Source organism: Marmota marmota, unplaced genomic scaffold, assembly GCF_001458135.2.
Source record: "Marmota marmota marmota unplaced genomic scaffold, marMar, whole genome shotgun sequence".
NCBI classification, from domain to species: domain Eukaryota; kingdom Metazoa; phylum Chordata; class Mammalia; order Rodentia; family Sciuridae; genus Marmota; species Marmota marmota.
In genome coordinates, this window is record NW_026000174.1 from 55,136,536 (window position 1) to 55,162,964 (window position 26,429).

General features: G+C 41.1%; 1 protein-coding gene across 9 annotated transcripts in view; it reads right to left on the minus strand.

Annotated features, from left to right (window-relative positions):
• Ambra1 (autophagy and beclin 1 regulator 1) overlaps positions 1-26,429 on the minus strand; it is a 182,180-nt gene that overhangs the window by 15,443 nt on the left and 140,308 nt on the right. For all 9 annotated transcript variants that reach the window (XM_015477842.2, XM_048788700.1, XM_015477839.2 and 6 more), the window contains 3 exons: positions 18,232-18,420; positions 16,681-16,835; positions 4,192-4,331 (listed from right to left, as the gene is read on the minus strand). In XM_015477842.2, coding sequence (XP_015333328.1) covers positions 4,192-4,331; positions 16,681-16,835; positions 18,232-18,420 — 484 coding nt within the window. The remainder of the gene's footprint in view (positions 1-4,191; positions 4,332-16,680; positions 16,836-18,231; positions 18,421-26,429) is intronic.

Sequence of the window (26,429 nt, forward strand, 5' to 3'; positions counted from 1 at the left end):
TCATTCAGAAGTGGGCCTTTCCCCTCCTTGGGCCATAATGCTTGATTATAATTACTATTTACAGTGGTAGCTCACTCTAAAGGGATAGAATTGGGGCTCTGTCAGAAGTCCCACACTTGGCCCACAAGCCACACACCCCTTCTCAGTCTACTTCCCTTCTGCCACTAGTGCCTCCATCTGTCTTCTGAACTGACTCTGAAAAGCAGTGGTCTTCCTATCAACACCTCCCTTCCACCCCCATTTATAGGACCAATCTATGAAGCTCTAAGTGAGCAAGCATCTCCATCTCTATGGCAGTCAGCCCCAGGCCCAACAGCAGCAGCCTGGGACTTCTCCCAGAGCAGGTGGGGGAGCAAACCAAGAAGGGCACGCCTCACTGCTGGCAAGGGCAGGGTGGTGGGCTACCAGCCACTTTGAAGGCTGGGGACAGAGGCTGGAGGGCCAGTTGTTTGTATTCTCTTATGTCCTAAGAATTCTTTCCCCGGTGAGAGGGAATATTCTCTAATGCCTTTGTCTACTGTCAAGTGGGGCTTTAGTACCACCAAGAGATGTCCAGAGCTCGTTGCCTGCCTCTGTGCTTGGCAACAGTGCTGAGGCTAAGACAATGGGAGAGAATCAGGAGCAGAACTGAGAGAGCACAGAATGAGGTGCAGCTGCCTGGGCCTGGACAAAGGCAGACAACCACCTGTTTCAGAGCGGGGGCTGCAATCTTGGCCCAGATGGTTGGTTGGATCCTGTGCTCTTGGGAATGGGTGTGCCAGGGACCTGCATTACCCAGGGACAGGCAGTGAGCCTAGGCAGCTGCCTATGAAAAGACAACCACCTTGAGCTCCTGCTTCCCTGTTTAGGCCAGAGACCTACCATATACTGTTCAAAAGATGTCTGCATTCCTGCTCATCCTCTCATTTCTCATCACACCAACCACACTTCTACACACACTCCAGAGTTTCCTTCTTTACCCAGAGCTTGACAGAATCACAAAATTATGTGTGTTCCTATGGTATGTTTTTCTATAGAAGACTACCCTGCTTTCTTTTCTCTTTTTTTTTCAGTACTGGGTATCAAACCTAGGACCTTACCTGTGGCAGACAAGCATTCTACAACTGAGACACATCTCCAAGAGTACAGACAGATTCCATCAGAATTTTAAATGGGTTTTTAATATAAAAAAAGGTTAAGAATCAACTATAGAAAAGAGCTATGTATTGGAAAGTTAGGAAGCCGAATTCTGTCCCTGATCTGTCGGGAGGCCTAAGGTGAGTCTTAACTTCCTCACTTGTACATTGTTCATAGTTTTCCTTGCCTAAGCAAAAATGACAGATATGAAGTTGACTGAGAACTGGGGAAGATTTGAAGAACTGAGGACAACATCATGTCCATGTCAAATTTAAATAGTACCCTAACTTTCCAGCTCTGAGGTTTTGGGAACCCAAGAAACAGCAACACTATCTTTTTTAGATGGGTTAAATTAGTTTCTTCCCATTCCAAAACAAATTGGTCTGTGATGGGGCACTGCTCCATGTGCCATTTTACTACAGGAAGAGTTCCAGTGGGCATGAGTTCCCCACAGCCAAAGAAGTCTGGGGCTTGCTGAGACTCTGAGACACTGAAAACAACATCTGAGTAGAAAAGAGAACACAGAGGCAAAGCCAGCTTCATGTTTGGCTGAGGAGCCTGTGACACATCCCAAGTATGTGGGCTGGGGTTTTAGACACAGAACCTTAAGAGCAAATGACTGACAGGACAAAGCACCCCCTGTCTTCAAGACAGGCCCGATTAAATCAGGTGTAGACAATAGGCTCTCTTTGAGAGAGACTCCAAACATTCAAGACTGAATGTAACACCACTTAGAACCAGGTTTTCTCACTCTGGAGACACCCACCCAACTTAGCTGACAAGGTCAACCACTAGTCATCTACCCAAGAATTGATCCAAATATACAATCTAGGAAAAACCACCATGGGGCCCCATAGAAAGACAGTGTGACTGAGTCAGGTGTGGTAGCGCATGCCTATAATCCCAGCAACTCAGGAGGCTGAGGCAGGAGGATCTCAAATTCGAGGCCAGCCTCAGCAACTTAGTGAGACTCTGTCTCAAAATAAAAAATAAATAAAAAGGGCTGGGGATATATCTTAATGATTAAATCCCCACTACCCACCCCCCAAACACAAAATAAAGGCAATGTGGATGCTCCCAGTAGCCAGAGACCGCACCAGACCAGTTGTGCCACACTCTGATCTGCAGAACACCCTGGGAGAAGACCACACCAAGTAGCATTAGGACAGCATTTAGGCAGAAGTGGCATTTAGTCGGCTGGAACCCTGCAGTGTCCCGCACAGCAATCAGCCTGATCTGCAATGAAGCAAAGGGCTTCCTGCTCCCCACCTGACTGGGTATGGAAATTGATGACAAACCTGGCCAATTCCCAGAGTCTTGAGTAAAGGAAGGCCTGGATATAGTCCTTTACCCTCCAACAAGCCAGAGAAAGGGAAAGGAGTATCATCAGGACAGAAATGTTTTGGTTCCCTATCCCTTCTTACTCCCTACTTCAAGACCACATAATAATCACTTTGACTTTATCTTAAAAAGTGTTTGATCCTTCTACTTCAGCCTCCCAAGTCACTGGGACTACAGATGTGTGCCACCATACCAGGTTTCACATTGACTTTAAATTGAGCTTTTCTTTCTTTTTTTGTTTTTTAATTTATTTTTTAGTTGTAGTTCGACACAATACTTTATTTATTTTTATGTGGTGCTGAAGATTGAACCCAAAGCCTCCAATGTGCTAGGCTCGACCGCTGAGCCACACCCCCAGCCCTAAATTAAGCTTTTCAATCTGCTTTTGCTATTATGAGCTAAAGCTTCAAGCAGAAAAGAAAAGAGGCAGGACATGGAACATTCTGTTAGAGATCAGTGGCTTGACAAATTAGGGTTTTAACAATAGTCTATTTCCAATTTTACTTCTTAAGTTAATGTCTATGACATTTACATAAATCCAAGCCCACCTGTTGAATTAAAAAAAAAAAAAAAAAGAACATTTGATGTCTATCCTTTTGCCTGCAGGGACTTTACTATCACCAGGAAACCAGAGAACAAAAGGCAACAAAGGAAAAAAAAATTACTGCCTTAGAGTCCAGAGAACACTATTACTAAAGCAGTAACCCTTACCCCATGGGGTTGAGGACTGAACCCAGGTCTTTGTGCACACTGAGATAAATCCTGCCCTTTTTATAGATTCTGAGACAGGGTCTTGCTAATTTGCCTAGGCTGGCCTCAAACTTAAGATCCTCCTGCCTCAGATTCCTGAGTAGTTTTTTTTTAAATACATACATTTTTTAGATGTATGGACCTTTATTTCATTCATTTATTTATATGTGGTGCTAAGAATCGAACCCAATGCCTCATACATGATAGTCAAGTGTTCTACCACTGAGCCACAGCCTCAGCTCCAGATTTCTGAGTATTTTTTTTTTAATATTTATTTTTTAGTTTTAGGTGGACACAATCTTTATTTTTACGTGGTGCTGAGAATCGAACCCAGTGCCTCATGCATGCTAGGCGAGCAAGCTACCACTTGAGCCACATCCTCAGTCCCAGAGATTCCCGAGTATTAAAATAGTCATTTGACAAAAAGGAATCTGAGAATACAGTAGGCTCTAGCAGGATTTTTTTTTTTTTTTTTTTTTAAACTGGGAATAAAAAAACCCAACGGTGCTCTACCCCTGAACTGCATTCCCAGTCCTTTTTTCTATTATTATTTTTTGGTAATGGGGAATTGAACCTGGGGTGCTCAACTACTAAGTCACATCCCCCAGCCCATTTTTTTTTTTTTCAATTTTGATACAGGGTCTCCCTAAGTTGCATAGGGCCTTGCTAAATTGCTGAGGCTAACCTTGAACTTGTGATTCTCCTGCCTCAGCCTCCAGAACCACAGGGATTACAGGGTATGAATCACTCTGTCCAGATTTTTTAAAGAATTTTGAGTTTCACTGTGTTGCAAAGGCTGGCCTCAAACCTGTGAGCCTCCCAAGTTGCTGGGATTATACACCTGTACCACCATGCCCAGCTCTAGCAGGATTTTGATTTAAAAGCCTTCCCTTCCCCCCACAGCTGGCCAGGCCCACTGTTGACTGCTACTTACTTCAGGTCTAGACCCAGATACTCTCCACCCCTCACCCCTTAGCAACTCACTCCGGTCGGCAGATCACCAGGTCTCCTTTGTTTGTGCCATAGGCCAGGCCGAGCCCTGGCTCAGGCAGCCAACGGGCAGAGTTGATGCTGACATGTCTCCGCTGATCAGCAGGCATGGGGTAAAGTACATTGAAAACTCTCTGGGTAGGGGAGAAAGAGGGAAGAAAAGAGAATAGGAGGAGAAACAATTTGTTACTGTTAGATTAACAAAATCCAGGGAGAAACAAATTAAGCATAGGGAGGAGAGGAGCCACTAGGCTGGAAATAGGCTGACTTGCAGCTCATGTCTGAAAACTCAGGGAATCTATGAGTTCTCTGAACTCTGGGAGAGGAGGACCTCTTACTTTTGGTGAGAGCTAGGTTTCTTTTAATAAATACCAGGGGTATACTTGCTGTGATTTCAGAGCCACTTTGAACCTCATTGCTTAGATGCTAATCTAGGGAAGGCCCCTCCAGAGCACAACACACTGCGAAAGACTGTCCATAACTTTCCCCTGACCAAAACAACCAGTGAGAGGCAACTTGGGCTGGTAGTCCTATTACCATGGAAACCACAGCACTCTCACAGTAATGGGGAACTGGAGGTGACAGGGGGGCGGGAGGGGGTGATAACATCAGAGAACAGTCTTAATTCATCTAATTAAAAGCACTGTTAAAATTGGCATTGTTAAGGAAATCTAAAGTGTTTTCAGATGGAGGAAGCAGCACAGAGGGGAATCTTGAACATGCAGGTACATAACTTCCTTCTAGCTTATATAAATCATCATTAAATCTATCTCCCTTTCTCAAAGGGAGAGATTCTCCTTTCAACATCTTCCCAAGCTAGTGTTTTCTCAGGGGAAGTCTGGCTGTGACAAGGGTTTGGGATGAGGCAAAAACTTCGTGGTCTCTTTTGCTGCTCACCTGCAAGATGTTTCAGAAGCACCCTTAGGCAGAGATAGGGGCAGGACAGGAGAGGGATGCACTTTCACTTAGAATGCCTTGGTCTTGAGCCCTAATGCGATTGTGTAATAATTTCTCTAGATCTGGGCTTAAAAAGAGCACCTACATTTAACTATTTAGGGAGATTAAAAGAGATGATGGGAATTGGGGTGTAGCTCAGTGCTAAAATGGCTTATAGTATGCATAAGGCCTGGGTCCCATTCCCAGCACTGCAAATAAATATATGAATAAATAAACAAATTTAAAAATTGCATAAGCAAGATGGACACAAAAACACTCAACACAGTGCAAGCTTATAAATGTTAACTGCTGCTGCTGTTACCAGGAACCAGCATCTGGAATGTCAAAAAGGGCCTATGAGAAGGACATAGCTGGGCATGCTTGTAATTCCAGTTACTGAGGAGGCTAAAGCACAAGAGTTGAAAGTTTAAGGCCAGCCTGGGCTAATCAGCAAGACCCTGACCCTATCTCGAAATTAAAAGGGCTGAGAATGGAGATAAATGGTAGAGCTTGTGCACAAGGCCCTTGGTTCAATCCCCAGCAATGAAGAAAAAAGAGATTCAGAAAGCAATATTCATAAAATGAGTTAGGGTGTCTTATATACATACACACACATGTATTTTTTCTTAGAAAGGGTTTCTCTATGTTCCTAGACAATTCTGATTAATGAGCTCAAGTGATTTTCTTGTCTCAGCCTCTCAGGTGCATGCCTGGGATTACCATCATGTACAACCATGCCCAGCTTAATAAATTCTGATAAAATTCCAAAAAGGGGAGAAAAGTAAAGAAGAAATAACTGAGCTAAGGATTCACTCCATAATTTATACAAAACAAGTGACAAACAGTCCTAGATTTGAGAACATGGGCAGATGTGCCTTGGGTACCTACCTACCTAAAAGGCCAGGACTACCTCCAGAATAGAGAAGACACAGTGTCTAACACACACACACACACACACACACACACACACACACACTCCTGTAATGAGTAATTTTCCAGGTGCTAAGAAATGTGCCTGGTAGCTAATGGCACCCTTCCAAAATGTCCTTGCTATATGGTCCTGACATTGATATAGATATATGTAGATATGGAATTGGATTTGGCATGAGACTTAAACTGACTTCCCTGTGGGTGCTACATAAGACCATCTTATGCCTTCCCTGTATGAGTCAATTCTAGTTGTAACAATTAGCAGGGATCCTTAAATCCCTGGTCTAGCAGAGGAGACTATTTAAAAATAGAGTTCAACAGAATTTATAAACTTCTATACCAATTTTTGAGAATTAGTATAGCTCCTTGACCTGTGTATAATCTCCTCCTTGTACATATATATTGACAGTAGCTCTGAGCAAATTCATGGACTGCTCTCCTCCTGACCTCATTGCTGATGACCCACTCAGATGGCAATACAATTCCTTTCCATTTGCACCCAACAGATCATGGACCTTTAAATCCAGAATTGGGTGTGTTGGCTTTATTGTTTCTTTGCCCAGAAGATAATCAATGGTCTTTATCCAGTGTATAGGTTACATAGTTAAATACAATGTGGCGAATACACTAAAAGGATAATGTGCCCATGATCAAAAAACTGTGGCTGGGATTACTTAATCTGTTTAATTTTCCTCTCTCAAATGGTATGCGTGCATATACACCCAGAGTTAGGGAGGGATGACTACTGACTTCAAAGGGTTCAATTAGGGGAGCTATGGTTTGAGGCCTGTCTCACAACAGAATTCCCCTAAAACCAAATCGACTTATTACAGGGAATGGGGCAGAAGGACTAGAAAAATGACTTTGCAAGAGGGAAAAACAAAACAGTAAAGTGCTAGTAAATCAGATGCTTACAGGTTGTGCTGAGTGTTTTGATGGGAGTCAAAAAATAACACACACGCACACCCTCTTTTCTAGAAATTTTCCAGACCAAGAAAGAAGTAAACAAGTCTTTCATATGTCACAAAGTTACCTTTCATTGTCTGTTGCTGCAGAGTGAGTAACAGACAAATACTACCAATTTGCTTCTTATTTTAGGAACTTGCTTTGGGGACATAACTCCCAAAAGGTCAATAAGACAGATGAACCCAGCTTAGGAGACAAGATTGCAGAGGAATTGGAAAGAAGTAATTTAGGGTTGAGATACACCTTTGCTACACACCCCACCCCGCCACTTGCTAGCCACTTGACAATTTCTGAGGCTACAGGAGTCATGGGGAACATCAGATTTGTTGTCCTTGGGCTATGCCTCACCCCACCCCCTAACAATTAAAGTCCTTAAGCAGTACTGAAAGGGCAACTCCCAAGGGCCCACCTCTTGCAATGTTTGGGTATTAGGCTAAATCCTGCTTTGTGGCAGTAAGCCAGAAAATGTCCTGTGAAGATCAGCTGCCTCCAGAATTCCTGATAAGCTCTTGCTTGTACACTCTCCTCCAGTGTGGGCAGGACAGAGGGAGATGAGGGTAAAACACACAGCGGGAATGGGAGCCCAGAGAGTGCAGGATAGGTAGCAATTACGATTCTTAGGTTCTAGAGGCCAGCTAGACCCGGTGTCTTTATTCCATACATGTCTGCAACATAAGGGCCCTACAGCATTAAGAATCTGGCTCATTCGGAAAAGCACCCAGAAGTGTGGTTTCAATCCTTTCCCTGGTTAGAGTTGAATGTTCTCAATACATCTCACCAAGGGGAAATAGATCTCACAATTAGTCAGTCCGGGAGATGAGAGACTATCCTGGCAACACCTTTGCTGATACAGATTGTTAAGTAGCCCCAGCTACTCCGAACCATTTATGGTTTCACCTACTAGTCTTTCCAGACCACAGATAGAGTGAACTATGAGTTTCCTCCCAGAGTTCAATGGGGACTGGCTCTGTAAATTCAAAGTTCATCAGTACTAACAAGAAAGAAGATCCAAGATAGTGTTAAGGATTACCCTGACCTTCACCTAAAGGCTCCCAAAATACAGCTTAAGTAAAGGTTTCCTTAACATAAGTCAGGTGCCCTGAAGCTCCCCAGATGATATTAAGGACAAAAGTGTCTTGACAAATTTGACATCCCATGAGGTACAACACCAAGTTCTGTTACTCTAGAGGAGGATTATCAGGACCTGGGGACCCTCTGTGGGGCTGGATACAAAACAGAGCTGCAGATTCATGTTAGAAGAGTTCTGGTTTCACCTGTCTCAGCTTCAGATTTACCCTGGTATATGACAGATGCTGACAGCCACCTCCTTCCTGTCCCAAGAAGACTGTTCTAATTTCTGTCTAACATCTATGAAGGAAATTAGAATCAATATGCTGGAAGGAACAGATTTTTTAGAGTCAGTGCAGTCTCAGCACATCAATAGGGAATGAGTCAGGTCACCAATCTTTATGGTTCTGAGGAAGAGAAGAAAGATAATGATCCCTCCTCTTCTGGGGTCCAACACAATCTCTTGTATCACTTGCCTCTCATCCCTAAACTTTAACTAATAGGAAGTAGGAGCAAAAGAAGACATTTCAAAAAGAAAGATTAAAAAAAAAAAAAAGAAAAAGAAAAAAAAAGGTCTGTTTCTTATTCAAAGACAGGCTGGAAAAGAAAGAGAAGTTAGTGGGAAATCTTTCTCTCTATCCCTTTACAACTCAGAGGAAAAATGTATTTCAGCTCTCAATGAGATGCCTTCTCTTCTACTGCATGCCAATAAAACTCAGACCATTAGTCCAAGCAGCAAACTGCACTGCTCAGATTAGATCAGAGAAGAAAACATTGTGTGGTTGTTTAATTTACATTTATGAATCCCATCATTTGAAAAGGTAAAACCTTACAGGGATAGAAAGAGGTCTATGGCAAATGGCATATCTCATTTATAAGACAATGGAAACTGGTTGGAAGAAGGTGACTAGAAATGGAGGTTGCAAGGGCCATGGGAGAAGGTGAAAGTCGGGGGCTATGAGTAAGAAAGGAACTAGGAACTGTGAAGAGGTAAAATGTTTCTTGGGTAATGCTGGGAATTATTGGAAGCTTTAAGTTTTCAAGACGGGATACCTAGAAGAGAATCAGCTGTCCTGGAAGAGGGGTTAAAAAGAAAAATCAGAGACAGCTAACCTTTCTAGTGGAAATGGATTGATACTCACAGGCTAAGAAATATACATATCCCATTGGAAGCTGGGGAGAGACACTAAGGTCATTGTTTCTTCCTTTTGAACTGTTGATTTGTTTAGCTTCATAAATGCTTGGAGTTTCTTCATCCCCAGGAAAACCTGATTTTCTAAAAAGTTTTTCAGAAACTAATTTCATTTATTATCTCGAAGTCTTCCTTTTTTGTGTAGTGCTGGGGATTGAACCCAGGAGCACTTTATCATTGAGCTACATTCCCAGACAGGACCTTGCTAAATTGCTGAGGCGGGCCTTGAACTTGTGATCCTCCTGCCTCAGCCTCCTGAGTCACTGGGATTAAGAGGTGCATGCCAACACACTCAGCAAGCCTTCCTTATATTCTATTTGGGGTTTATAACTTGCAGAATGTTAATCCAAATTTTTTTGCTTATTTTTGTTTTTTGGTGTTGCTGGGGATGGAACCCAGGGCCTCCCACTTGCTAGGCAGGCAATCTACCAATTAACTATACTCCAGTCTGGTCTGGCTTTTAAAGTGGTTATTTGAAAACAAATCACTTAATTCTCCCCCTTTCATTCAATTGAAACAGGAACAAATCTGCTTAGATCACACTTGTAAAACCAAAGCTATCCCAACAGAATAGTAGAGCAAATGTCTCTTTTTCTTAATTCTTTGTACTTTGTTGCTATGTATAATTAAAAAGTAATTTCTAGCCAATCAAATCAGGAGATTTGTTGAGACCTCTAAGCTTTGTCTTAGTTCATCTGTTCCTCATAGAGATTCCAAAGACAAAGATCCTCGTTCTTCCCTCCCTCCCTTTTGTTCAATATTGGGGATAGAAACCAATGGTGCTCTACCACTGAACTACATCCTGAGCCCTTTGTATTTTTTATCCGGAGACAGAGACAGGTCCCATTAAGTTGCCCCAAGTGGGCCTTGAACTTGTGATTCTTCTCCTGCCTAGCCTTCTGAGTCACTGGGATTACAGGTGTGTGTGCCTGCCTTGGTATAACAATACTCGGCTTTAGATCTCACGGTCATTTTTCAAACTGCTATCTAGCCTGGTTGCTGGTAGTGGCAGGAACTTGTCCCAGGACCTGGTTCTTTTTCTGGGTACCACCTATAATGGCTCAATAAACAAATGCTTTTATTTCAGAGCTTCCTAGGTCTCAAGAGTGTTGGCCTAACATCCATGGTAGGGGTGAAATAACATTTTCTTAAGTAAAATGCAGTATAGACTCCACTCTATTAAGAGGACACAGGAAAAAGAAATTGTCAGAGCTATATGAATCTGTCATGGAAAAATTCGCCTAAAACTAATGGCTTTGACTGCAGTTGGAATGTTATTTTTAATTTTGTATCTTACCCTCTCCCTTCCCTGACAAATTGCATCCCAGACACCTCTTACGTCTCCCATTCCCCTCCCCCTTTCCCTACAATGTTCTGAAGAAAGGAACTTTTTGAGGATAGATGCTTTGTACCACATCTCAGAAGTCAACTTTAAGATAATTGCAGCGGAAGCAGCTTTTAATCAACTGACAGGCAGCTTTAAGAAAATTAACGAGGACAGAATCTTAGGAAGGAGTAAATCACTTCTGATAACAAAACTGTCTCTCTTTTATCCCAATCTCCCCTTGAAGAAATAGTACCCTTCCAGGATGCAAAAATAAAACATCTTTATTTTTGGTATTTGCCTCCCTCAAGGCCAGACAATTTTAAAAGGCAGCTCAGTTCCTTTAGATTTCTGACTACTCTGGATTCAACTAGAGTTCTGGGTCACTTTTGAAAATTAAACTCTTAAAATCTAGGGATGATTAGGATTATATCACAAGCTAAATTCAAGGGCAGGGAGGGAAGGAGTCATAGTTAAGATGAGATATTGAAGAGTAAAGATAGGATAGGTCAAAAGAGTTTATAAATATGAAGTTATATAAACACTGGTCAGGGCTGATGGCACCAGGCTACCATCCTGCCTCAGGATCTATAGTTGTGGTAATTTGAGTACTCTGGATGCCAACACTTTTCTATGGTTCATTTTAATGAACTTTTAATAATCTGCATAACGAGGCTATGTGATGTGATGATGGCTGTGAAACAGTAAAATTAAAAGCAAGCCAATGCATGTTTCCTTATGGCCAGATTGACACTAAAATACTCATTAATAGGTATCTGATACGATATCCCATCCAAGGATAGTAGTGAATTGAAAAGGGACTCAAGAAATAATCCTTCTAGAAGCCAGGTGTGCCAGGTGTGGTGCTACATGCCTATAATCCCAGCAGCTTACAGGAGGATCACAAGTTCGAGGACAGTCTTAGCAACCTAGCGAGACCCCTGTCTCAAAATAAAAAATAAAAAGGGCTAGGGATGTAGTTCAGTGGTAAAGCACCCAAGGATTTAATCCTTGGTACTTTTTTAAAAACTTGTATTAAAAAAGGAAATACTTCTTCAGACAGGGAAGGGACTGAAGAGAGATGAAGATATTACTGCTTACACTTTGGGCAAAAAGAGTTCCACATTCCTGCATGGAAACAAACAGATATGGGCTTCCAGTTCAGAGTATGAGTAAAGTCAATTGTGGGCAGGTAAGAATGCTAACCAGAACTGGGAGAAGGCCTCATGGCACTAGTCCTTATGCTCCTCAAGGTCCCATCAATGAAATGCTAGCATAAAAAGCTCAGGAGCAGGAGATACCCCTACATTTCATAATTGTTTAGAAATCTAAAAGATCTGGTGAGTTGGACCCAGGGAAGTAAACCAGATGATAGTCTATTGCTGAAGAGCAGAACTCTTAAGGGCAACAAGGGAGGAGGAGAAAGGAAGGGAAAGGGAGAGGGGAAGTGAAATGGAGTCTTTAACACCCCCTCCCAACTATAGATCTGTTTGGGCATTACTCAGCCCTTGAATACATTTTTATCACAGAGCAACAAAGTTTCCAATAAAATTGAACCTACGTATGTGAAGCTTTGCCTTTAAGAACACAATGCTGTTCCACGGAGAAGGGGGAATTAGACTGCTTTTTGTCCTAGAGCTTCTCCCAACAAAGTCAAATGATGGTGTCCGTTTTCAACAATTAGGCCAACAAAATGACCAGAGAGAAAAGTAAACCAGAACCTGTGAGTTGAGCTCCTAGTACCTCTAGGATCTGCAGGGTTTATGCAATGAGGATCCTTTTCCAACTTTTTTTGTTTCTTTTTTTTTTTTAATAATAATTTTATTTTATTTATTATGTGGTGCTGAGGGTCCAACCCAGTGCCTCACGAGGCATGCTAGGCAAACGCTCTACTACTGAGCTACAACCCCAATTTTTTTTTAATATTTATTTTTCAGTTTTAGGTGGACACAATATCTTTATTTTGTTTTTATGTGGTGCTGAGAATTGAACCCAGTGCCTCACGCATACTAGGCAAGCGCACTACCACTTGAGCCAACATCTCCAGCCCCCTCAATTCTTAATGAACCATTTTTATGCCCACAATCCCCACCTGCTGGGGAGGGGATGGTATATATATCTGGAACAAAGAGTACCTACCTGTTGATTCCTGTGACGAAAGCACTAATCCTTATTCTTGCTTTCTAGCTCAAAATGTGCTTACACTGCCCACCTTACCTGCCCCTGTGGATGACTTTTGGCCCATCCCTAAGTAACATAGTACTTATTGCAATACAAACTGAATAGTTGGGTATATAACTATTTCTGGCTTCATTAGTAATTTTGTATTTTTATTATGCTTTCACTTGGTTACAACCAAAGTTATTATAATGTGCAAGTTGCCACTATTTTAGAAAATTAATTGCAGTTTTCTGTTACAATATTGTGCCTGTTCCAATTAGAAAATGAAAGCCGTGAGGAACACAGGCAGTTTAATGTTTTGAGAATTCAGCAAAACTTCAGCTCAGCAGTCTCTAAAGCCTAACTTGAAACAAAACAGAAATTAACAAAAAGCCCTCACTGGCTCAAGTGAAAGGGAGTCAAACAGAAGACTCTGAGTCACAGAAAGCAGCGTATCTAGACTAGAGGAATTGTTGTCAAAGGACAGGGAGAAGGGAGACAGAAAATAAATGTTGCGTTGATTTTTCATGGTTCGCCAATATTATTTGCCAATAAGGCTGGTCTGTCTCAGTAAAGAGAAGGGGAAGACTAAAAGGACCCTGGCTTGTAGAAATAAGGATAAAAATTAAAATGAAAAAACACGGGAAAGAAAAGACTCCTGCACATATGGACAGATGAGAGAGAAACCTGGAGAGCAGCAACAACTGGGAAAAGATGGGACACAAGGTGCAGACAATCCAAAGGCTGAATCTGGTAGGAAAGAGAACACAACACTATGCCTGCAATAAAATCAGCAGAGGATTAAAGCATGACATGCAAAAAACCCCCAAGCTAAGTAACTCTGAGACCCTGGTTATCTCTACCTTGCTGATAAGGCTGAGGGCAAAAAACTAAAACAAAGGAAAGAAGATATTAAGAAAACTAGCTCTCAGACTTAAATGTGTACCAGAATCATCTAGAAAAGTTGTTTTAATAATACAAATACTGCTCCCATTTTTTTATGACTTGAGGTCTGAGGTGGATCTATATTTTAACAAGGACCCCAGTTTGAGAAGCACTGATCCAGAAGCCTGAAGAAATGCTTAGAATAAGTGCACCAAGGTTAATTAACTGCAATTAGTAATTCATTTTGGAAGAGTTTCACATGGGATTGTGTAAGAGATACTCTCTTAGGGAGACATTCACTTAGTGGGAATTAGAATAAATCAATACCCTGGAGGATGTTCTCCTGGGAATGGATATTGGCCCAACAGGTTTGCCTCTCTGAACATTACCACAGTGACTTCCAAGAGGTAACACCAAAGAGAAGGGAATACTGGGAAGAGAAGCGCTAGAACAAGTCTCTTACCCACACAAGTATTCCCTCAAGGTCAGAGTTGCCATTAGGGATGCAGACACCACCAACCCTTAGCTGTGCAGAGGGAGACACTCTGCAGTCCATTAAATCCTCACTCTCTGTTCTAAACAAAAGTTCACTGGTGCCTTAAGCAGTGGTGTAGCATAGATATGCACACAAGCTGCTGTCTTCCTGATCATCAAAGAGTAAATTCAGGAACATTTGTTGGTGCTTTGGTGCTCCTGGGCATGAGAGCAGCCAGGACCTGGAAAACCAAAAGTCCTTTCTGTGACATGGGTTTAGTCAGACTGGGCAAGAAGTCAAGAAGGCAAGAAGGTTTGCCTTCTTGAGATGCCTTGATCCTGTCTTTCATGAGAGAAACATTTCTCAAACAGAAACTTTTTCTAGCTACTTTAGCTCCCTTGCTTAGTGGCAGATGGTACCTACTGAGAATCAAATATTCTCACTGGGAAGTCTCAGAAATAGCTCTTTTCATGAGGCATACAGCTGGCTGGTTGCCATGAGCCCCTTAGCAGGACAGCAATGGACTGAGTGGTTTACCACCTTTCCTCAGCAGAGTCCTCCAACAGCATTCCCTTAGTTGCAAGCCAGTATATGACAAAAGATCCCACCATCTTAGCTTCTACTTTATAGCTGTTGCCCTTAGCCAGATGTTTTTGGCTCCTTATGAAAAAGAGAAACCTTGCTAGGATGAAGGACTAGAAGGCTGTGCCTAGTAGTTGGGCAAGAGGCCGGGCTTTCAGGAAAGGCTGGAGATGTCCATTAGCATTACTGAAATCAAATCCATAAATAACTTTTTCACAATTGGGCAGGAAGGGGTAGAAGAGCAGCTGCCAGGGCCAGGATTCTAGGTGGTGAAGCGCAGATATCAGGGGCTTTTTTTACTTTTCACAACTGCTAACAATAAGCCAAGACATAATTAACTAAAACTCAACTTCCATCCCCTAATATTCAGAGAAGAAAAAATGTTGATAAACTTCTCTCCTTTACCCAATGCCAAGTATTTTCAGAGTCATATGGAATTCAAGAATCAGAACTTTCCTATTGTATGACTGTAAGGGCAGTGACGGCCTTGTTTCTGCCCCTTTCAGAGGCTTGCAGAGATAGGGTGTCACTTGTCACTCGTTTTACTAGTTACCACCTAGAAATGTTAATGAGGATGATTTCCTTGAGATTCTCTTTTCATTCATTCAGTTGCTACTAAATGTCAGGTTCTCTATCAGGCATTTAGACTTCAAAAAGAGAAAACAGACTTGGTCTCTGCTCTTGAGATAAATCCAAGTTAACAGACCAAAATGAAAACTGGTAAATGCAGTTTGGTGTGATGAGTATTAACCTAAGAACGTGTGTAGGGACAGTGGTTGCACAAGGAGTGATTAGTTTTATATAAAGGAAGGTGCCTGAGAAGGGGAGGAGCTCATGGGCAGTTGTAGATGCCTGAGACAAGGACATTCAAGGTTAAAGTGCCCTGGAAAGAAAATGCCTTATCAAATTTAAGGAGCTTGAAAAGCAGTTCAGCATAATCAGCTAGAATATATTAAAAGGAGTCAGGGAGAAGAGGCTAGAGAAGCAAGGACCACACCAGGCTACCACTATCTCTAGAATTTTCTTAAAAACAAAACAAACCAAAAAACCTTTCCATTCGAGGCATTCAACAAGCATCTATACACAGAGCACTAAGTAGGGATCCTGAGGGATATGCCCCTAAAGAGCTTATACTACACCAAATTGGGCAGATTAAACATACACAGCACACGACTGAAGAAAACAAAAAATACACCAACATGTGCATCAAACTACAAATAACACAAACTACACAAGTACTAAGGGATTAATTCACAGGTTCTTAAGACTGAAGCAGAGCTTAAATACTATCTAATTAGAGAACCGTTCAAATGCTTGACTCCCCTTCACAAAATCCTAGCCAAATGAGCTCCCATGGGATATGGGAAGCTCAACCAGGCACATTAATTTGGCTGACTGCAAAGGCCACTAACCACACAATTTGCCCAGAAAGCTTTTATGGCAATACAAGAGAGGTATACCTTAGACAAGGGAGGGCCCTAAGCAGGGCCTTTTCTGGTGAAATGCATGGTACAATTAAGCACAGAAACTGACTACAGTCCTTACCCTCCATCACAGTTATGATTTCAGGGTATATGATCACATTTTATAGTGTGCGTTCTCAAAAATTTTTTTTCATTTAATAAGCATAAATATCACATTGAGTCCTTTATGGATCTCCATACTTAAAGTTCCAAGTTGAGGTAAGAATGTCTTTTAAATTTATTCTTTCTCTGAAGATACTCTCAGGCCTCTGGGGGACTAGCTCACTATCTAGGGTGTAAGAAAACCCATGTCTCTCAACAGTCCAGAGCTCCCCAAAGTGAGGCCTGCTAGTCCTGAATGGACTAGACCGGGGCCCTTCTTTACTGCTTCAGACCATGACATTTCCACTTCCAGTTGGGAGATCACAGCATGTGTGTCCTTCACTACCCTGCCTAGCCTAGGGAAGCTGTATATAATGCAGACATATACAATGGCACTCACCCTCATGGAGGTCTCGCCACCATGGGCCTGTTGCAGCCTGAAGACCTGGGCCACCATGTGCTCTGTGGAGGGGTGCAGCAGGATTCTTCGGGAGGCCAAGCCCACCATTACGTACCGGCCCATCGGGGACAGACTCACTGAAATGGCATTGGGACCTGAGGGCCAACAGAACAGAGAAACATTTCCCAGAGTTCTTGCCATTTCAAGGAAATACACTCCTAGTCTTTTTTCCAATCTTCATAATGGTTTGCTCATAGGGTTGTAGTGAATAGTAAAATGAGAAGGCATACATGTATTGAGTACTGTCTGATATATAGAAAGTTCTTAATAAATGTTAACCATTGTTACCATGTAACCACATTAAAATATTGGTATCAGTCTATAAATATTGTTTTGAAATCTACTTTTTCACTTAATATATTATGAATGTTTCTTTATTATTAAATATTCTTCTGAGAGCACTTTTTTGTTTACCTTGGCACTGGTGATTAAACCCAGGGACATTTTACCACTGAGCCACATCCACAGCCATTTAATTTGAGACAGGGTTTTGCTAAGTTGCTGAAGCTAGCCTTGAACTTGCAATCCTCCTGTTTCAGCCTCTGAGAGGTTTGTTTGCTTTTTTTTTTTTTTGGTTACTGTGGATTTAACCTGGGAGCATTTAATCACTGAGTCACATCCATAGCCCTATTTATTTAGAGAAAGGTCTAAGTTGCTTAGGGCTTTGCTAAATTGCTGAGGCTAGCCTAGAACTTGCAATCCTCCTGCCTCAGCCTTGCAATTATTGGCATGTGTCACTGAGCCTGGCCTCTGAGAGCATTTTTAAGGCTAATTGTATTCTATCCTATTATTGCATCATCATTTGTTTAAGCAACTCTAAAAGAACTCTTAAAGCAATAATCTTACATTTTTCTATATGATAAAAAATAATGCTGTGAACATCCTTGTATGTAAATCTTTGCAAAGGATTTTAATTCCTTGGAAGTAGGATTTCTGGATCAAAAAGCACACATATTTGGGGTTGGGGCATTTTTTGGGTACCAGGATTTAAACCCAGGGGTGCTTAACCAGTGAGCCACATCCTCAGCCATTTTTAATATTTTATTTAGAGACAGGGTCTCACTGGGTTGCTTTAGGACCTTGCTAATTTGCTGAAGCTTTGAACTCACGATTCTCCTGCCTCAGCCTCCTGAACCTGGGATTATAGGTGCGCACCACCATGCCCAACCTTTGGGGGTGCTTTCAAAGTCAAACTGCCTTGCTATATGTGTGCTCAGTTCCCCACACCATGACCAAAGCACTCCTTTCTTGCTCCCAGCACCATAACAGGAGCATGCTTGTGATGCTACTGTGGTAGAGAGGACTCTTATTATTATTCTTCAATGCTACTAGACAAGATTCTTGCAAAACAAGCTTTCTCTGGCTTGTGCCCTAGTGAAGGTAGGGGCAGTGCGTGACCATTACTTTCACCCAAGCCATGCCTCACCTAGGAATTCCCATGCCAAGGCACCAACGTCCCTCTGTCATTAGGTTGGGCTTCCTATCCCTTACCAAATCGCTTGGTGTAGAGCATTTCACCCAGGTTGTGGGGGGCCAGAGAGTACACTGCCAGGATGCCTTCATCAGGAAAGCCCCTCTGGCTGCTAGGAATGAAAGCTGCCAGGAGCTGGCCATCTGCAGAAATGTCACAACTGGCATCATTGTAGATCTTGCAGTTCTGCACCAGCACATTCACGGAAGCTGCATCACAGAAAGAAAGAAAAGAGGAAAAGAAACTCTGAGTGTATGCTGTGAAAAATTCTGAGACAAAGAAAATTTGGGGCCTTCCCAAGAGCCTGAACCTTATCTATAAAAATGCTATACAGGATGCCTTATTATTCAAACTGTCAGGGAACAGGATACATGAGAGGCAATAAAGACGTCTTTCCTACCACTTCAGTAGACACTACAGGATGCCCACAATCACAGTCACCTACTGAGTCATAGCTGCATTATATACAGCTTCCCTAGGCTAGGCAGGGTAGTGAAGGACACACATGCTGTGATCTCCCACTTAGGAAACATCACTTGAAGATCAACTAAGGAAAACTTACTAAAAACTTTACCAGAGAACTTTCCCAAACTGTTATTGTCCAAAAGATCAAAACCAAGACAAATGAAAACACAAACCCAGTGACTCCAAGGAAAAGCAGAAACAGGTAGAGTTTTTGAGGATGGGAATCCTACTCAACACCTGCTCTGTGATCTCGGGCAGGGAAGTGGTCTCACCAGTTTGTGCTGTATTTTCTTTTTTAAAAAATTGTATGTGTGTATATACACACACAGTTGTTGATGGATCTTTATTTTATTCATTTATTCATATGCGGTACTGAGAATCAAACCCAGTGCCTCACACATGCTAGGCAAGCACTCTACCACTGAGCCACAACTCCAACTCTTGTTTCATATTTTTCTTTGCACTAATCCCTAACTTCACAAAGTGGGGATAAAGAGAAACAAAGCCCAGTCCTGGCTGAATGGCTGGGGCTCCTTTTGCTTCTCACTAGGCTCTGTCTTTTTCCATATTGTGAACCAATGTACACAGGAAGAACTAGTCTGAACTTCGCAGTTACTCTGACTAAAGCATAGCACTGGCCAGAGAGCAGGCTCAGGCTGTTAAGATAGCAGGATGGGGGCTGAGGGCTTGTCTGTCTGTGAAAATCCATTCCACATGATAGGACACCGAGATGTTAGCCAGCATGGGGAATGTACCTGCATACCTGGTACTGGTTTGCATTTGAACCCCTCTGCAAGTCCTACTGTGTGATTTCCTGCCAGGATGAAGTTTCTTATCCTTGATGTGAGATGGAACATGATACTTCATGGGTATTGGCAGAACAGAACAACAAGCTTCTCTGGGCTTTCTCTCACTTAGATCTAATGCATGCAAAGTGACTTTCTATTCTGTCTCCTATTTGAAGGAGATATTCATTGTCAGAGGCATTATGGTTAAAAAAAAAAACAAAAAAACAAAACAAAAAAAAAACCGGCCAAGCTTAGCTGCCCTCACCAGGTTCTAGGTGATTTGCTCCAGTAAGCAGACAGATATGGGAAGTCAAGAGCAAGTTTCCCTAGGAAATCAGCCCAAGGAAAACAAAGAATTGATTTTCCAGGGTGCATGGGATCAGAGACTCAAAATAATCGCAAAACTCTGCATTTGTTCCTCTTTCCCCGTGTGTTGCTTATGAAGCTACAGAGATGACAGTAAATCAAAAAACACATGAGAACACATTGACTCGCTGTTGTGCCAACTCTCGGGGGCTGACACCTACAGCACAATTACACATAAAACTGAGGAGGGACCACAAGGATGGTTCTGTTTGCTAACTAATAAAATAATGACATCCAAATACTCATGCTATCACCATTAGGCCTCTACTGCTCAACTCCCAACCCACCATCTGCTCTAGCCTGTATGGCTAGATTTATCTAGTTAGCACTAGGACCGTCTGCTCCTGACACAGGGTCCCAAGCCTTTTGCCAAAAACATGACAATCTCCTTTTCCTCCTCTGTACTAACACATGTTGCCAGTTGGGGACACAGAATCAAAATGACTGTGGGAAGCTTCAGGACTGAGTTCATTTTGGTTTTTTAGTCTTGAGGTTGGTGTAACCCTCAAAAACATTTAAAAAAAAATTAACAATTTAGAATTGTACTAACAAAGGCAGTGGGAAAGAGAAAAGTACCAAAAATATTAATCAGGACATAACAATAAATAGGGAAGAAGGGACCCTATGGATTCTAAGACAGCTTTGCAGCTACCATTTTATCTACCCTTAATGTAGATAATGTTCAGTGGGTATTTTTTGCTCTTTTACCCTGCTGTTACATAGATCTATCTCACTGGGTGTTAACATGTATTTTGGTCAAATGCAGAAGCGTACACGGACCCTCAAAGTTCTCCACCAACACACACAAACACACACAAAAGTTTCCAACTGTTTACAGGGATGAAAGGTGAAGAGAAAAGTGTATGTGAGGTTTTCCTTCTTCTGGAAAGTTTGGCTTGAAACTCCTAAAAATTGGGAGGATGAACAAAAGCATTTTGTCAGCCTCAATTTCAGGAACCGTGCTTGTATTTCTATTACCTAAAATTTGCCCCTTCCTTCAATGCTACCTATTTTCACGTATGTTCCAGGTTGTTACGGTGAGCTGAGAGACATGCAAATGATAAATAAAAAGAGAATGCTGAAAATTATAACAGATTCTCTAGTGGCATATTTGGTTTCAGGAATTTTGCAGCTAGTGATCCAGCTGTACTTCTACAATAATGAAAAAAAAAAGTGATTTGGTAGCTGTATTACAGCAAGTGCGGGGCTGTGTATTTACAGTTTCATTTTTATTTCAAAGCCCCAAATAGCAACTTAACTGACTGATTATTGTCTATTAATTTCCCACATGGAAATGGTCAGTTACAAAGGTGAATGGTCACTGCTTTACCACGTGTGCAGCTTCCTCTCATAAAGCTGAAATTGTGATGAGTTAATTTATTCAGGAAGTGATTTTTTGATTTCTATTATTTGATTTCTATTACAAAAAAGTAATATCCTAATGATAATGGACAACTCATCCTTTTTGGATTCATCAATAATATATGCTGGTAGAAAAAAGTAAAGCAGTCCAAATGTCACTGGAAATATTTTTGTGCTCCATGCCTTACTTGGCAGTGGTGGTTCATAACTAGAGCAGGCACCACAGTCACCTGGAGGCGATATCAAAATACTGACTGCTGGAGCGGGGCCTGAGAATTTACATTTCCAACAAATTCTTAGGTGTCCCTGATGCTGCTGGTCTGGGACCACACTTGAGAACTCAGCAAATGGCTTTCACTTCCATGCAAAATCATACTGGAATAGATGATGAGGCAGTTAGCTAGGTAGCTAAGAATGAAATAAAGGCTAGGAAGGAAAACATATCTCAAATCAAAAGTGCTGAAGAGCTTCAGGGGGCAGGTCCAAAGGGAGAAAAAAGGATGTAGGAGATAGCAGGAAGCCATGTTCCAGACTCTGCAATGTAATCTCCTCCCAATTAGAAATGATTTCCAAGTGAAAATGCCCTAGCAGGGAATGGGAGGGGTTAGAAATACTGATGCCTGGAGGAGCAGATGGCTCTGCTTTCCTATCAGCACCATAAATTATAAAAAAAATACCTTGTACAAAGATCAATGGGTAGCCTGTTGCTGGCTGGTCAGATGAGGCCATGGGAGTGATTGGCCGTTGCAGTGCCTTTGCAAATGCATTATATACTGATTTGGAAAACCCAGGGGGGTTGAAATCAGCAGGAAATTTTCCTCTTGGCTATCTTTGAACCTCTCTGATTTCAACAGAAGACCAGAGTTCTACATGACACCAAGCATCCCCAAAGGCACCAATCACTACATCCCTTGTGGTACTACCCCACACTACTTATCCACTGGATTTCTTAAGGCCTATTCCACCAGGAACCCTAGTGACCTAAGCCATTCACCTAATAAAAGATTACTCTTGCCAGGTGCAGTGGTGCATGCTTGTAACTCCAGCAATTAGGAAAGCTGAGGCAGGAGGATTCCAAGTTCAAAGCCTCAGAAACTTAGTGAGACCCTGTCTCAAAACAAAAGATAAAAAGGGCTGGGTATGTGGGTCAGTGGTTAAGTGTCACTATGTTCAATCCTTGGTATATGTGTGTGTGTGTGTGTGTGTGTGCGCGCGTGCGCACACACACACACACACACACACACACTCTACTTTTAAAAATTACATTGAGTCAAACTGTGGCACATGCCTATAACTGCAGACTCGGAAGGCTGAGGAGAAGGATTACAAGTTTGAGGCTAGCCTCAGGAGTGGGGAAATCCTCATGAAAGAAGGAAATCCTGCGTTCAATCCTCATGAAAGAAGTAAAAAAAGAAAGAAAGAAGTTAGGAAGGAAGGAAGGAAGGAGGGGGGAGGGAAAGAAAGAATGAATTTAATTGTGCTATTTTTTTCCTGCAAAAGCAGTTTCAAAATTATCTATGCATATGAGGCCTTATTCATAAACTTCTGAACTCTTTGCAGATTCATAACCCCCCTAATGTTAAGTGAGAGAATGGTAGGAATTTTTAGCCTAACTCCAAAAAAGGGTGAAATGCAATTCAGATTATGTCAGATGACCAGCAACGTGGTGGCTGCTGAACCCATAAGTAAAATTCAGAATCACAGTTCCTAGGTCCAGGCTGTTCCAAAGTTAAAGGCTACCCTCTATTGGGAAGCAGGTGACTTTGAGAAATGAATTCTACAGTAAAAGTAATTCCCAACTTATGCTACTAATCATCGAATCTATCAAGAGTGAAAGGCTCAACTGTAAATATGCCTTATTTGGACCAACAAGGAAACAGTTAAGAGTGAGCTGGGCATAGTGATGGACACTTATAATTCTAGCAACTTGGGAGGGCCTAAGCAATTTAGCAAGACCCTGTCTCAAAAAAAAAAAAAAAAAAAGGGCTGGGGATGGACCTCGGTGGTAAAGCATCCTTGCGTTCAATCCCCAGTATCAAAAGAGAGAAAAAGTGAATGATACAAACCTGAGTTAAAAGTGACTTCATCTAAAGGATAATACCATGGAAAAGAACATTGGCTATTATGAGATATATGTGTCCTGACTCCTAAAGTTCAGGATTTTCTCAAGAATCAAACTCTAAAAAAAAAAAAAAGGTACTGAAATTGAACTGAGGGGTGCTTAACCATTAAGCCACATCCCTAGCCCTTTTTATTTTTTATTTTAAGACCGGACTCACTAAGTTGCTTGGGGCCTCAAAGTTGCTGAGGCTGGCTTTGAACTTGTGATCTTCCAGATTCAGCCTCCCAACCCTCTGGGATTACAAGCTTGCAGCCACCACCCCTGCCAAATACAACACTTTTAAAATGCTAAATTCTAACAATTCAAGTGATTTAAATAAGAGAGAAAGGAGAATCATAACTACATAAGCCGATTTGGTTGTTCATGATGCTCTATGATCAGCTCAGGTTTTACAAGTCATATTCAAAGATGGAAGAGGAAACACAGAATCAATGACAAATAAAGAAGAAAATGATAGGAGGCTGTAGTGTGAATGAACTGAAGCTTGCAAAAATTTTACTTATTTATTTATAGCACTAGGGATTGAACAGAGGGCTACTCTGTCATTGATTCACATCCCAAGCTCTGTCGCTTTTAACCCAGGGTTGCATGGATGATTTAACATACACAAATCAACAAATGATTTACCACATAAATAAAATTAGGGACAAAAATCACATAGTGATTTCAATAGCTGCAGAGGAAAGCCTTCAACAAAATCCAGCACCCATTCATGATAAAAACACTAAAGAAACCAGGGACAGTAGAAACTTACTTCAACATCATAAGGGCTATATATGACAAACCCAAAACTAACATCATAGAGAACAGGGAAAAACTAAAAGCATTTACACTAAAATCCAGGACAAGACAAGGATGTCCATTCTCACCGCTGCTAGAAATTCTAGCCTGAGCAATTAGGCAAGAGAAGGAAATGAAAGGGATAAAAATAGGAAAGGAAGAAGTCAAATCATCACCGCAGATGATATGATCCTATACTTAGAAGATGCGAAAAGCTCTACTGGAATACTGCTAGAGCTAATAAACTCAGCAGAGATTACCAAATCAATATACAAAAATCAATAGCTTTACTATATACCAATAATGATATTGATATCATTATTAAATGGTGGTATTCATTTAAATAATAAACCTGCTAAGAAAGAAATCAGAAAAACAATCCCATCCATTATACCCTCAAAAAACAAAACCTAACAATAAATCTAACCAAGGAGGTAAAGGACATCTACAGTGAAAACTCTATAGAACAGTGAAGAAAGAAACTAAAGAAGACACGAGTAGGTGGGAAAGACCTTCCATGTTCATGTATTGGCAGAATTAATATTGTTAAAATGATAAAGCTGGGGCTGGGGATGTGGCTCAAGTGGTAGCACGCTCGTCTGGCATGCGTGTGGCCCGGGTTCGATCCTCAGCACCACATACCAACAAAGATGTTGTGTCTGCCAATAACTAAATAAATAAATAAATAAATATGTTAAAAAAAAAATGACAAAGCTACCAAAAACAATATACAGATTCAATGCAAAACCCATCAAAATACCAATAATGTTCTTCACAGAATTAGAAAAAAACAAAAATAGTCCTAAAATTCGTTTGGAAGAATAATAGGCCCAGAAAAGTGAAAGCAATTTAAGCCCAAAAAGCAATGCTGACTTCAAATTACACTATAGAGCTGTAATAACAAAAACTGTATGGTACTGTCATAAAAATTCACAGACTCATGGTACAGAATAGAAGACTCAGAGACAAACCCACACATATAGTCATCTGATTCTTGACAAATGTGTCAAAAAACATACACTAGAGAAAAGACAATGTTTATAATAAATACTGCCAGGAAAAAATGGTTATCCATATGTAAAAGAATAAAACTAGATCCTTATCTCTCATCCTGCACAAAAGTCAGCTCAAAATGGATTAAAGACCTAGAAATTAGACCAGAAACTAAGACCAACACTCCAACAAAGATAATAACTTTTTCAATAGGACTCCTAAAGCTCAGGAAATAATACTAAGTAGATTAATCAATGAGATGGTATCATATTAAAACACTTCTACATAGCAAGGAAAATAATAAAGAATGTAAAGACAAAACCTACAAACAAGAGAAAAATTTTGCTAGCTACTGTTCTGACAGAGATTAAAATCCAAAATTTTTAAAGAACTCAAAAAACTTAACATGAGGGGCTGGGGATGTAGCTTAATCGGTAGAATGCCTTTCTCCTATGCACAAAGTCCTTGGTTCAATCCCCTGCACTGCAAAAATAAATAAATTTTTAAAAAGGACTTAATTATAAATGGGCAAGCTGGGTGTGGTGGCACATGCCTATAATCCCAGTGGCTTGGGAGGCTGAGGCAGGAGGATTACAAATTCAAAACCAGCTTTAGCAATTTAGCGAGACCCTGTCTCTAAATAAAAAATATAAAAAGGGTTGGGGATATGGTTCAGAGGTAAAGCACCCCTGGGTTTAATTCCTAATACCAAATAAATAAATAAACAAAATTTTTAAATGGGCAAAAGAACTAAACACTCCTCAAAGGAAAAAACGCAAATAGTCAACAAACATATGAAAAACTTTTTAACATCTTTAAAAATTAGAGAAATGCAAATTAAAACTACACTGAGATTTCACCTTATTCCAGTAAGAATGGCAAACATCAAGAATACAAACAATAGTAAATGCTGGACAAGATGAGGAGAAAAAGGAAGACTTTCATACTGTTGGTGGAATTGTAGATTTATTATAACCACTATGAAAATCAATATGGAGGCTCCTCAAAACACTAGGAATAGACCACCAGATGACCCAGGTATCAATCCTAAAGAATTAAATTATCACCCAAAATTTAAAAAAAATTAAAACCAGCATACTATACAATGTATGAATACCCATATATACAGCAGCAAAATTCACAATAGCCAAACTGTGGGAATAACCTAGGTATATGTAAATGAATGAATAGATTAAAAAAATTAAGCATATATGCACAATGGAGTTTCATGTAGTCATAAAGAATAAAATCATGTCATTTGTAAGACATTATATTAAGTGAAATAAGCCAAACTCAGAAAGTCAAGGGTCATATCTTTTCTCTCATATGTGGAAAATGGGGG